The 13,585-nt window shown below is 42.1% G+C and overlaps 1 protein-coding gene across 1 annotated transcript; it reads left to right on the top strand.

The window, feature by feature from the left end:
• The first annotated feature begins 569 nt into the window (after nucleotides 1-569).
• On the top strand, nucleotides 570-12,664 carry LOC143299743 (serine/threonine-protein kinase PAK 2-like). Its single transcript, XM_076613126.1, has 8 exons — nucleotides 570-627; nucleotides 2,004-2,263; nucleotides 3,971-4,199; nucleotides 4,808-4,943; nucleotides 5,836-5,899; nucleotides 6,660-6,909; nucleotides 7,265-7,491; nucleotides 8,205-12,664. Exons 2-8 carry the CDS (start codon nucleotides 2,055-2,057, stop codon nucleotides 8,521-8,523), a joined length of 1,434 nt encoding a protein of 477 aa, XP_076469241.1. The 5' UTR covers nucleotides 570-627; nucleotides 2,004-2,054; the 3' UTR covers nucleotides 8,524-12,664.
• The last annotated feature ends 921 nt before the right edge of the window (nucleotides 12,665-13,585 follow it).

The following is a 13,585-nucleotide window of genomic DNA, read 5'->3' as shown; positions in this document are numbered from 1 at the left end:
ACACTTCTTCTTCTTCTTCTTCTTCTTCTTCTTCTTCCTCTTCTTCTTCTTCTTTCCGTTACACGACCAATATCGACTTGCCGATGACTCTGTAGTGGTTCATGCATGCTGGGTATTTTCGTGTCTCCATAACCCACTGAACACTGACATGGGTTACAGGATCTTTAACGTGCGTATTTGATCTTCTGCGTGCGTATACACACGAAGGAGGTTCAGGCACTAGCAGGTCTGCACATTATGTTGACCTGGGAGATCGGAAAAATCTCCACCCTTTACCCACCAGGCGCTGTTACCGTGATTCGAACCCGGGACCCTCAGACTGAAAGTCCAACGCCTAAACCACTCGGCTATTGCGCCCTTCGATATTTGTTGTGTTTTGTTGTGTGTGTGTGTGTGTGTGTGTGTGTGTGTGTGTGTGTGCGCGCGCGCGCGCGCGCGTGCGTGCGTGCGTGCGTGCGTGTGGGTGTGTATCAGTTGCGCACGTGGATCAACCAACCACAGAGTTACCCAACAAAGACGTACAGAGTTACGTGCTCTTGCCTTCGTCATCACTTCCTGTTTCACTCCATTCCATGGAGGCTTTTGTTCCAATCGTCAGGTTGCACCTGTGATAAAGATTCCCCTCTGGTATGCTTTTATAGTACATTTTAGCTTATGTGTTGACTGGTATAAAATCATGTTTTCCGGAGCAGTGTTAACGTTGAAACGTTGTAGAATATTTGCTTTGCTGTGAACTTAAACGAATAGCAGACCACTTAACTTCCGGAAAAGAACTTTGTGTCGAATTCTTGAGGCGCACATATCTTTGTCGAGCTAATTATCCTTTCATTGCATAAATTTCGCGACAAAGTTTGCTAAAAGACGCTTCCAACTCTGTTGTATTGTTGCATTTGCTTACTTACCCATTTATCGTGCTTCGATAATTTGCCGCGACCATGTTTTTCCCCATCCCAATGATTTTACATCCTGCTCGGTCCGTTTTAGTTATTTTTACCATACATGGTTGCATTGTTTGTAGTGGAAGTGGGAATATCATTATAATGATAGGAATACCCAGGCCACACTATATCAATGTGTTCATAAGTTTGTGAGTGCATTGCATACACTGAAGTAAGAAAAAAAAGAGAAATATTACCATGTAGTTTTGTTGATGCTGTTAATGTAGTACATTGTGCATTGTTCACTCAGAAGAAAGTGTGTTCCATACCTACACAACTTTGTTTCTAACGAATCTAAGTGTATTTGTTGTAGCTTGGTACTACTGTGATTTGGCATGTATGGTTTTATTACCCTGTTTACTAACTGCCATCATGATTTACTCTGCATGTGATGCCTGCTTTGTAACATGGTAGACGAAGGAAAATTTGGGCCACTGTTAAGAAAATCAGGCAGAAAAAGAAGTTGATGTTTGCTTGATCAGGTTTAAACTAGAGAGATATCAACAATTGAAAGTCATAGGATTGTCATAATGGCTTGACTTATCCACTGTGAAGCATCTCTTGAAATTTTATGGGTGCTCTTAAAGTTTTATGGCTATTCTAATTGTCAGACAACCTGCACATTGGTAGTGTCTCAGTCAGTATTGATTGCATTTATTCCATTCTCCTTCTTTGTTCATGGGCTGCAACTTCCATATTCACTCATATATTATGTGAGTGGGCTTTTACATGTATCATAGGATGACTGTTTTTACCTCTCCCTGTAAGCAGCCATACTCTGTTTTCAGAGGTATTTATTGCACTTGAAATGGAGAATTTTTTTATTAGAGTGAATCTGAGTTTAACAGTGACCCCCCTCACCCCACCCCCTACCCTTAAAAAAACATCAATCATTCAGTTTGCATGGAAACTTTTGGGGGGACAGTATCTATTTAGATAACTTGAAAGGACTTTTAGATTATTTTTTATTGTGTATCCTATTGATAACTACTTAACATTCTTCTTACTTTGAAGAGTTGTTTCCCTGAATTTGTTATGAAATAACAGTCTTTGCCTTCTTGTCAGGTTTACGACCCACAGACTGTGAGACAAGTGGTTGGGAAAAAAGTGAGCATCATGACGAGCAAGATATCCAAGTTTTTCAAAACCAAACGCAGCGAAAAGATCTCGCAGACTGAAGACAATGGTGCTGGGGCGGCATCTCTGTCAATTGGGGAGCCATTCAATGTGGTTCGCAACTACCATGTCAACTTTGACAAAGGCACGGGCGAATTTGTTGGGCTTCCGCCATCTTGGAGAAACCTTCTGGACACCTCAGATATATCGTAAGTGTTGATTTGTGTGTGTGTGTGATTGATTGATTTGCTAAGAAGAATTTTGATTTTCTTGAGTGTGAACCATAATACAATGCCTTTCACAGCTCCAGTTTAATTGGTAATGTCTCCAGTTTCTCTCCCACCCTTTGTGTATGTTTCAGTTTCTCAAGGAGACGTCACTGCATTTGGATATACGCTACACCACATCTGCTAGGCAGATGTCTGAGCAGCTGCATAACCAAAAGTACTTTGTCAAGCCAGGAGTGCATGCATAATAATTTGTGTACGAATCAGAGTGGATTTTCTTATAATTTTGCCAGAGGACAACCCTTTGGTGCTGTGGGTTCTTTTTTAGTGTACCAAGTGCGTGCTGCACATGGGACCTTGGTTTATCGTCTCATCCGAATGCCCAGATGTTCAGTTTCATTTTCTAGTTAAATTGGAGAGAAAGGGTGAGAGGGAATCGTTCCCAGGTCCTCACAGACACTGCATTGGCAAATGACCATCTTGAACATTCTGCCACCTTTCTTTCTTAAAAAATATAATGTTGCAATAGCAGTCTCCTTGGACTTTTTTCTTATATTGGATATGTAATTGATACAATTTAAGTATTGTAAGGGATAGCAAACACTTCATTATTGAAACACTCATGGTTCTCATGGCCATCTCTGCTTCTTGTGACCATATGTCGGCAATCTTTGCTGATTATGACCCCGAGTAATACACTTCAAGTTTTTGAGAATATCGATTACAACAAAGTGATGGAAGAATTTTTTTTTTTATTCAATGCAATGTGCAGCATTTCTAAATCCCCTAAAAGCCTCCCAAAGTCATAGTTTTGTGATAAAAGTGGTATGGATGTCATGGACGTGAGATTTCAAGGTATTTGTGGACAGAAAATGAAGGAAAAAAAAAAAAAAAATCCCGACCTTACCTTTCCTTTTGTAGTGAGCTATGGACAAATACGTGTGAGCAGAGCACTCAGCCTTATCTGAGTCATTGCTTGCTTTTAATCTTGAATGAAACAGTGAAAGTGGGGTGAAGGTTGTAAAAATGTGGAGACAACTTAACTTGGAAAACAACTATATCTCAGGAATAGGAGCTCAGATCTATTCACACTTCTCAATGGAAATTGAAGAATACAACGCAAACTTTAATTTCAGGACTATTTCTGCTGATTACTGTGCTGTATGTGCATGGGATATGTTGGAAACTGCTTATTTTGTGACCCAGTATTGACAGACTTTCAGATGCTTGTCAATTTTTCTTCAGTTGAAAACTTCTTGAAATGTTTGTTGCCAGTGTTTGGGAAACACGTAAGATGAAGTTTATTCCTTTTTTTTTTCTTTCTGATTGTCAAAATGTGCTTGCGGCAAAAAATGTCTTGTTTTGTTCCAGTCCTCAAGTTTCATAAAAATGTTGAGCTTAGCTTTGCTGTGTTTTTTTTTTCCCCACACGGTTACAATCACTGTGTATGTGTGTTTGTGCCTGTTTTGTTTTTCTATGTACATAACATGTCATTGTCTGTTCATATCCTCACTACAACTGAATGATTTCTTAAGTGTTCTTTTGGTCTTCTTCTGTTTTCTGTTTTTGTTTGTTTTTTGTTTATTTTTGTAAAGTTACCAAATCTGTTTTGTTTGTGTATTATGTTATTTGTGTTTTTTTGTTGTTCGTTTACTATTTCACACTGGCAGTGAACTTTTTTTTTCAAAGGAAAGAGGAGCAGAAGGCCCACCCAGAAGAAGTGGTGAACTCGCTGAAGACCTATGCAAAGTCCATCAAACGAAAGTCGTCCTCCACCAAGTTCATGTTGGTGGCCACAACAATCCGCGAATCTGACGAGATTTTAGATTCAGATAAGGGAGGCGATAAAGAAGACGTGGTCTTTGATGAAGATGACAAGAAGGCAGATGCATCATCATCATCACCTTCCCCTGACAAGGTGAGCTTCAGGATGACTCACCACATGCTCTTCAACAAGATGCTTTTTTGTTTGTTTGTTTTTTCTTTAAAGTAAACCCACAGGGAGGTACACGAAAAGGCAGTTCATGTAAACATCAGACTCCTATTAGCAAATATTAATGTTGCAAAACACAAATTGCACAAGCATGAAAAGAAGAAAACATCCGATCAGTGTTAATAAAGGAATACACAGCGACAATTGCAAGCACCACTTGAAATGAGAAATTGCCATCAACATTGTCATATCAGCTCTTGGGAAAGTTGTCCTTTTTTTAGGCTCAGTTTACTATGTGTGTCAAACTGTAAGATAACATGTAAGAAAAGATGAGTGGAATTTCAGCACATTTGGATGTCAGCAGAAAATTGTGTCATAGATGTATATATGTTTTTTGGGGTTTTTTTTCCCTTGGTATTTGTCTTAAGAAAGACTTTAAAATAAGATGGTACTCTTCAATTTCCCAAGAGTTACACCATAAACATATTCTTTCAGAACGACAACATGACGTGGTTTAATCATGAAAGAAGCAATGAACTGATTCCAGGAATGTGTTGTGGTCAAGACTACACACCTGCATGTTTTGTTGTCAGGGTGTCGAGGAGGTCACAGATGGAATGGCCCAGATGAGACAGAAGGAGGCTGAAGACGAAGCAGATGGTGAGGTGGTGGCACGTCGACCCAGGACACAGAAACCGATGACCGACGCAGAAATCAACAATGCTTTGAGTAGGTCTGGGTGAATTGAATGGAGGTGGTTTTGCGTGTGTGTGTGTGTGTGTGTTTGATGTTGATTGTGACTGACAGAATAAACCAGGTTGAAAAATAAGTCACTTGTGTCAGCGATCATTTGCAAACGTCCCCACTGGCTGGGATATGTAGTGAGGTTCTCCACGGTAAGAATCGCATGCCAAGCCCTGAACTGAACACCTGTAGGATGAAGAAAGAAAGGACAGCCCAAGATGAACTTGGAGCTAACAAAGGAGAGGTCTCGGACTGGTCGACAGACAATGGGGTGATACCAGCAAACTGGCTGCAGACTGCAGAGAATGGAGCACTTTGACTGCATCCATCAATGTGGGAACATTAAAAAATTCTTAAGTCTGATAAACCAACCATTTTAAAAGCTTCTGTTTACATATTATTATTTTTCCTTTCTGTTTTTGTTTTTTTCTTTTCTTGTTTTCTTTTCCTATAGTGTAGAGTCTTTATGGGTGTGTTATTTTATTTCCAGTCACAAGAAATCAATCTTTTTTGTTGTTGTTGTTTTGTTGGGGGTTTTTTGGGGGGAGAGGGGTATGTGGGGGGGGGGGTTGTGTTGCTGTTTGGTTTTTTTGTTTTGTTTTTTTTTTGGTTTTTTTGTATCTTGCAATGGTGTTTTCAAAAGATTTTCTTAGCCATTGGTGGTGAGCTTTGCACTCATTGTCTTTGACATAAGGCATGAATGCCTGGGGCAACTTGTTGGCTCAGGAAAGTCCTGATTGGATGCTAAAAATACATGCCATTAATGATTTTTGCTCCCCTCCCCCCTATGCAACCCCCCACTCTGCAGGCCATTCAATTATAACGTGAAGAAGATACTTGAACATGCTCATCAGTAGGTTTGTTTCTTTTTTTCCAGAGGAGATAGCTTCTCCAGGAGATCCTCATGCCAAATATGATGTCCAGAAGAAGCTTGGAGCAGGGTAAGTGTGTGCATTTTTCTTGGGGAAGGAGGGGGTTTGTGTGTGTGTGTGTGTGATGGTTATTTTGGTTGAGTTTGTGTGAAGGGCAGAAATTACACATGGCCTTCCTGTTAACCACCTGGCTGTAAAGGCTGTCATTGAATGGAATAACATGTGTAGTTTGTATGTGTGTGTGTGTGTGTAGTTAGTGTGTGCAGTTTGTCCACAGGTATTCTGAACTCACAAACACGGAGAATAATAATGATTTTAGTAACAGTACATTCATATAGCTTTCAAACCTCTCAAAGTGCTTTACAGTAACATGCCAGTCACTGAGTCAGACTCAAAGCCCACAAGAGCACACACATACAGATACATACATGCTTGCACACATGTGTACTCACAGGCATAGAAAACATAGATGTAGATCCATTGACCACAAACAGGAAGTGGAGGAAAACATGATTATTAATATTATTGTGTAACTTGTTAGTGATTGAGGGCCTAAGGCAGCCTGGTGATGGCAACCTGTGCTAAGGATTATGAATGCCCATTTAGAGGGCGCTAGCCAGCGGGACAAAGGGGAGGTTACCTACTTCCGGGACCTACTTCCACAGGACAGGAATGTCAGACCCCTGCCGGAGTCTGCACTAGTGGGGTCATGGTAAGTATGTTATTTAAACGTAATTTTAGATAGAAAATTTCCTTTATTGATGTACATCCAAGATTCTTCCTGTTTGTTATTGGTGCCTCATGATTGTGAGGGTGTTCCTGTGGGCAGAGCGTCAGGCAGCGTGGTGATGGCCAAGCAGAAGGCCAGTGGGGATGTGGTGGCCATCAAGATGATGGACCTCAACAACCAGCCCAAGAAGGAGCTGATCATTACGGAGATTGAGGTCATGAAGTCGTATCGCCACGACAACATCGTCAACTTCCTCGACTGCTACTACCTGGAGAATGAGCTGTGGGTAGTGATGGAATACCTGGACGGCGGGGCTCTCACCGACGTTGTCATGGAAACCATCATGAGGGTGAGCGAAAAACAGAAGCCAGTGTTCTGTTCACAGTTTTGGAAATATGGAGAAGTCTTGGGGGGGTGGAGGGGTGGTGGGGGGGAGAGAGTCATTTCCAGCCTACCAGCCTTCGGAAAATATGTTTTGCCCTTCAGGGTTCAGAAAAGTCTGGAATTTTCATAACCTTTCACTGTATCTACAGTATTGAATAAGATTTTGCTAACAAAAAAAAACAGTAACAGAACATCCCCCCCCCCCACCCCCCATTTAACAGGGGAAGGGAAGAGGGGAGCAGGGTTAGATAACAGCAGTGTATGTTCATGTTGATGAAAGATTTGATCCCGTTTTTTCTTCATCTGTCCATCGTCAACAGGAGGGTCAGATAGCAGCGGTGTGTCGCGAGTGTCTGAGTGCCCTGGACTTCCTTCATGGGCGGAGCATCATCCACCGAGACATCAAGAGTGACAATGTACTGCTGGGGATGGTGGGGGCTGTGAAGCTGACGGACTTTGGCTTCTGCGCCCAGCTGAGCGGGGACAAGAACAAGCGGGACACCATGGTGGGCACGCCCTACTGGATGGCCCCGGAAGTTGTGTCTAGGTAAGACTGTATTTTGTTGCATTACTACTTTGTCTTAGCATAATGGTAAAGATGCATATCTGTCCAATACTGTGTCCGTGATGGTCTGGGTTTGAATCCTCGGTCACGCCTTTCCTCTCAAGTTCGACTGGAAAATCAAACTGAGCATTCAGTCGTTTGGTTGAGATATAAACTTTGGTCGTGTGTGCAGCATGCACTTTGGGCACTGACAAAGAACCTGTGGCAACATTGGTGTTGTTCTTTCACAAAATTCTGTGGAAGAAATCCACTCTGATAGGTTGAGAAAGATACATGCATGCACTCAAGGCCTGACTAGCACATTGTGGATTTGCCCAGACATCATGATGCCTGCTTGAGAAACTGAAACTACTCTCTCTGATTGTATTGTATTTCTTCTTTGTCAAGACAAATTTCTCTGTGTGAAATTTGGGCTGCTCTCCCTGGGGAGAGCACATCACCATAGTGCAGTGCTACTCTTTGGTATTTTTATGTTTGTTTTATTCTGTTTTCTGTCTGCAAGTGTGTCTTTAAGTAAATAAATTAAAAAAAATTAGTAACTTGTTGGAATTGGGGAACTTGTCGGAAGTGAGGTAACTTAGAAGTGGGAAAACTGATAGGAGGGTAACCTGTGGGAAACAGGGCAATTTGTTGGAAATGGGGTAAGCTGTCGGGAGTGATTCCTAAACAGGAGGGTGTGTTCGTCGTTTCCACAGGAAACAGTACGGCAACAAGGTGGACATCTGGTCGCTGGGCATCATGATCATTGAGATGTTGGAGGGCGAGCCGCCCTACCTGAACGAAACACCCCTCAAGGCCATTTACCAGATCGCCACCAAGGGCAAGCCGGACATCAAGAACGAGGAGAAACTGTCTGACGAGCTGCGGGACTTTATTAACTGCTGCCTGGACGTGGACCCCGACCGGCGGGGCTCTGCTGCAGACCTGCTGCAGCATCGCTTCATGAAAAAGTGCACCGCGCTCTCCTCGCTCAAGCCCTTGATAGTGGCAGCCCGGCAAGCCACCGGCCACTAACTCACCTGCCGGTGATGGACTGATTTTTTTTTTTTTTTTTTCCCCTCAGGATCTGCCCAAGTTTTTGAGAGGGAGGCTCGGGGAATAGGGGGGATTCTTTTCAACATATCCCTTTTTTTTTTTCCCTGAAGCCCCTTTACGGTGTTTGAATGTTTCTGAATGCTGGAGAGAAAACGGAATGGTGGGTATTGGTCCTTAGTTTTGCCATTTTACATTCATGGGAAAGAAAAGAAAGTGAAGACAGCTTGCAGGATTTAATTTGCTGACTTTCAGCGTTAGTGTCATCTTGTTCAGGCGTGTGTGGGGATGTGTGGTGTTTGTTCATGTTGAATGCAGTCTGGCTGATGTTTTGTGGTGTCATTTGTTGTCGTTCTCTGGCCCGTTGATTGCCAAGATTCACTCAGTCATTCTGTCCTTTCTTCTGGTGCTTGAGGTGATGGCAAAGGAAGCGCCACTTGTGTCTGTGGGCTGTCTGCTGTTTGTGGGGCTGTCTGCAGCTCTCTCTCTCTCTCTCTCTCTCTCTCTCTGTGTCTCTCCATTGTGTCCCATGCCAGGTTTCCTTGGGTCTGCTATGGTTTCTTTTCCCCTGTGGTGTCTTGAGTGCTGTTCTGAATGGTGACCTGCATCAGTCTGAAGGCGTCTTGGGTTTATTTTCCAGATAATCTTTGTTGATTTTGTTTTGTTAAGAAAGTGTATCTGTGGTCATGACTTGTTTTTTGTTTGTTTTTTCTCAACATAATATTCACTGTTAGATATGGCGTCTTTGCACTGTTGTTAAGGTCTCTTGTTGTTGGAATATTTCTGGATTCTGATTGCCCAAGGCTTAACTCTGATTGCCCAGGGCTGATTACCCAGGGTTTACCGTTGAGGCTGTTTTATTTTCTTGCGTGACTGAATAACTGAACACCACACATGTCCTTACACGTCAGAAAGATTTCCATTATGGTTAAACGCTTCCAAGACATGATTGTCTGATTCTGAAGGTCTTTCCTGTTAGTCTGGGGGTGGAGGTAGAAGTGAGAAGATCGATTGACAAGTATTATCATTTGCATGGTAGGAAGATGTACTGTGTTTTTATAATTGTACATCCCTGTATCTGACTGGTTGAGAACTTTGGCCTCTGTTTTAAATCATTCTGACCTCACTCAGTCACAGAAGGGAATGTAATCTTCACACTGTCGCACTTGAACAAAAAAAAGTATCAAAACACAACGATAATCTGCTCAGAGAACATGGTCTTTGGATATATATATAGATACACAGCTGTTTGACTTGTTTATGACTGATGAAGACTGATGACTGATTTTTACCTGTGTGTGTTAAGTAAAAGTGTTAAGGTTGCTATGCTGTAGAGTGATAGGGAAAGCAGCAGCATCTGCATTCAGCAGCTAACTGTCCGGATCAGGGATTGTGGGAAGAAAAAGTCTCAAGCCTGAAACATAGAGCAATTGATTAGGACTGCCTGATGATCATGTTGCCATGAATATGAAGGATATATTTATGTATGTGTAAGTTGATATAAGAATTGATTAGCTTTGACCCCTTGAGTGCTGAGCCTTGATGGAATGAGATCAGTGCTACTGTATCATGAGTTTTGAAGTTTCTACTTTTTGTGGACTCATCGTGAATGTCACTGACGTTAGTTTCCATTGAACAAAAGCAGTCCCAAGAGGATGAAGTTCAAATAAAGAGTGGTGGCTGACATCCTGACCCATACACTGTGCCTCATCTCATTGAGATGACAGCCGTCAGCAGTAGTCAAGGGGGTTAAACTTCAGAATATGCTAAGGTGAGGTGTGGTACAAATGGATATGGAGGACCCATCACAGCTGTGATGGAATATATGTGTGCATGCGTTGCTTTTATTCTTTTTGTTCTTTTTTTTTTTTCATGTTTGCTTTCTGCTCTCCTTGAGTGAAGCTTTGAGCTGTGGTGATTACTAATGTATGGTATTGTATTGTTTTTTGTTTTTTTTTATTGCAGCAGATTTTTCTGCATGACATTCGGGCTGCTCTCCCCTGGGGAGAGCATTTTTTGTGGCAGTGCAGTGCCACCCACTTTTTTTTTCTTTTTTTTCTGCAAATGGTTTACTATTGTTGGGTTGGTTGGGTTTTTTTTTTTTATAGTTTTTTGGCTACAGAACTTTGCCAGGGACAACCTTTTTCGTTGCCTTGGTTTATTTTATGTGTGACAAAACACATGCTTCTTGTGGGACTTTGTTTACCACCTCATCCAAAAGACTAGCACCACCCAGATCACCACTCAAGGTGGAGGAGGGATGAAAAATTTCAGTTCATATATGGGACTAGAACCTGCATGAGCACTCGCTCACTTCCTAGTCGGATGCATTACCACAAGGCCAGCATTCCACACAGCACTATTGTCTGGCCATGGGCTGGTCTCCCAGGGTGTGATGCCAGGTGTGGTGTGTAGACTGTTCTGGTCTCCTTCTCCAGTATGACAGTAGTCTGTGAAACCTGTGTGGCTGTGTCTCTTGAGGTTGAAGGTGCCAATGCCTGTTGCAGCCATCAGAGAAGTAAGGTCATCTCCACTGTGTCTGGGGCCTGGCATAGGAAGGCAGGGCTCGACTTTCTCCTGCTGTTTTAACCTTCCCCAACAGAAGTCAGGTACCCATTCACACCTGGGTGGAGTGAGGAAAATCCGGGTAAAGTGCCTTTCACAAGGTCACAGCACCCTGCTGAAATGAGGCCTTGAACAGTGATCCCAGGTGAACACTGGATCAGAAGTCTATCACCTTACTGATTCTGCTACAGCACCCTGCTGAAATGAGGACTTGAACAGTGATCCCAGGTGAACACTGGATCAGAAGTCTATCACCTTGCTGATTCTGCTACAGCACCCTGCTGAAATGAGGCCTTGAACAGTGATCCCAGGTGAACACTGGATCAGAAGTCTATCACCTTACTGATTCTGCTACAGCACCCTGCTGAAATGAGGCCTTGAACAGTGATCCCAGGTGAACACTGGATCAGAAGTCTGTCACCTTACTGATTCTGCTACAGCACCCTGCTGAAATGAGGCCTTGAACAGTGATCCCAGGTGAACACTGGATCAGAAGTCTTCACCTTACTGATTCTGCTACAGCACCTCTCTGGGGGCTGCATAGGGGGGAAAAAAAGCATTTATGCTTAATCTGTTGCCCCCCAAAATGAAATTTATTTATTTATTCTTTCTTTTCTTCTCTGGGATAATGAAATTATGGATGCATTCATTCATTACTTTTGCTTTCCTGTTGCTGCCTTCACTCTTTTCCCTGTTCACCTTTTCCTTGTCGATCTCTGTTCTGCTCCTCCCTCTTCCCCCCCCCCCCCCTCCCCCCCCCCCTCTCTCTCTCTCTAGCTCTGTCCTCTATTTTCTCCCTCCCTATTTCCGTTGATAAAGTAAAGAAAGATATTGTACCCTGCTTCAATATATTATTTTGAAAAAAAAAAGTCAAACAAACACGCAAACAAAAAACTGGCGTCATTATTCATTGTCTAGCATTCCAATCTTCTTGAAAAAGATACGCAGTGTATATAAGATTTATCATGTTGCTTCAGTTTGTATCAAGAATCTGTTGACATGAATTGCATTTGATGTGGAATGTTATTTTGCATAAGGTGCCTTTTTTTTTAATATATATATATATGTAGTTATATTGCTGACTGGAGCTCTTGTCAGTGTGTATATTTATTAAAGCATCTTCATGTGTACCGGTATGAGCATTCACTGGACTGCAGGGGAGTGTGCGAAGACGTGTGACAAAAGTCTGGTGTTCCAGAACATGTAGGTGAGAATGTTCAGGACTGTTGTTGGTGTGCAAGGAGTTTTTGGCAGGACCGTGTGTGTGTGTGTGTATACCATTTATTATATTTATTCTTTTCTCTTTTTTTTGCCCCAAGTTTCCTGAACCAGTCAGCAGCTGGAAACTCAGTTCCATACAAGAATGTGCTGTGTTTGATATTAGAAATTTATACAGTTTGGTACAAAAATATCATTTTTTATGAATTTTGATACTTGTTCATTTCTTCTTCTTTTTTTTTAAATTCATAAAGCTTTGAAAAAGAAAGTGATCTTTTTAAAATTTATTTTATTTCCTTTTCTCTTCCATTCATTCCACGGTTCCTTTTTTTTTTTTTTTTTTTTTGTAGGGGGGTGTGGGGATATTTATATCATACTTTTTCTTGCATTCCAACCTATTGACTATATCTATGGGGGAAAAAAAAGAACAGAGATCATGAAATAATGTATTTTTCATCATCTTACATCATTCCTACCCATCTCTTTCCTTCCTCCCTTCCTCCTCAAGCTGAGGTTTTCTATTCTAGGAGCTTTAACTCACTCTGGATGATGGAACGCTATAGTGTTCCTGACATAAGGTAGTGTTCTGGACGATGGAACGCTATAGCGGTTTCGACAATTTAAAACTTATCTTCCTTGATCCAGTATTCGGGGGGGGGGGGGGTAAGGAGCGCTGGCTGAAGTTTGTCAGCCAATAATGCAGCAAATAGCTTCAAGGCTGCAGTTGGTTTATGGTACTCAAACCTGGATATTATTTAGATCAAACTTTTAACTCACTCCGGACAATGGAACGCTATAGCGGTTTCGACAATTTAAAATTTTTCCTCATGGGGTAGCATAACAATCACAGCTCCACCAGGCATTGCAAACGTATCAAGGGTCGAATGGAAAATTTCTTCATGTGATTTCGTAACAACACACACCACAGTGAGCCAGCGAGTTCATGACCCCACACAAGCTAACCTGCATATGTATCGAAAATGGTGTCGCAGGCGATACAAGCGGAAATTTTTGGAGCAAACTAGATCACGACAGCGGCTTTTACGACTGCTGAAGTGATTGAAATGCTTCAAACTGAAGGTTTCGACATCAATGAGGAAGATGAAGATGTTGAATAAAGTTTCTGCAGTGAAGAAATCAACCAGCAAGAACGTACTGATAGTGACTCAGCTTCTGAGAGCAGTGAAGATGGAGGGGGATGGGCGTTCACATGAGGAGAGGGGTCAGTGGATCAAGTACAGTGAGTTTCATTCAGTTACTT

Source organism: Babylonia areolata, chromosome 25 (genome assembly GCF_041734735.1).
Source record: "Babylonia areolata isolate BAREFJ2019XMU chromosome 25, ASM4173473v1, whole genome shotgun sequence".
Taxonomy (NCBI): domain Eukaryota; kingdom Metazoa; phylum Mollusca; class Gastropoda; order Neogastropoda; family Buccinidae; genus Babylonia; species Babylonia areolata.
The sequence above is the reverse complement of the archived record's forward strand: the minus strand, read 5'-3'. Positions and strand labels throughout refer to the sequence as shown.

What these genes read in the sequence shown, in the direction of transcription:
- LOC143299743 (XM_076613126.1), top strand. Translation starts at nt 2,055, where the DNA reads ATGACGAGCAAGATATCCAAGTTTTTCAAAACCAAACGCAGCGAAAAG. An exon ending in AGAAATCAACAATGCTTTGA is followed by an intron (nt 4,944 to 5,835) that starts GTAGGTCTGGGT and finishes CTTTTTTTCCAG; the next exon opens with AGGAGATAGCTTCTCCAGGA. An exon ending in GCCCCGGAAGTTGTGTCTAG is followed by an intron (nt 7,492 to 8,204) that starts GTAAGACTGTAT and finishes TCGTTTCCACAG; the next exon opens with GAAACAGTACGGCAACAAGG.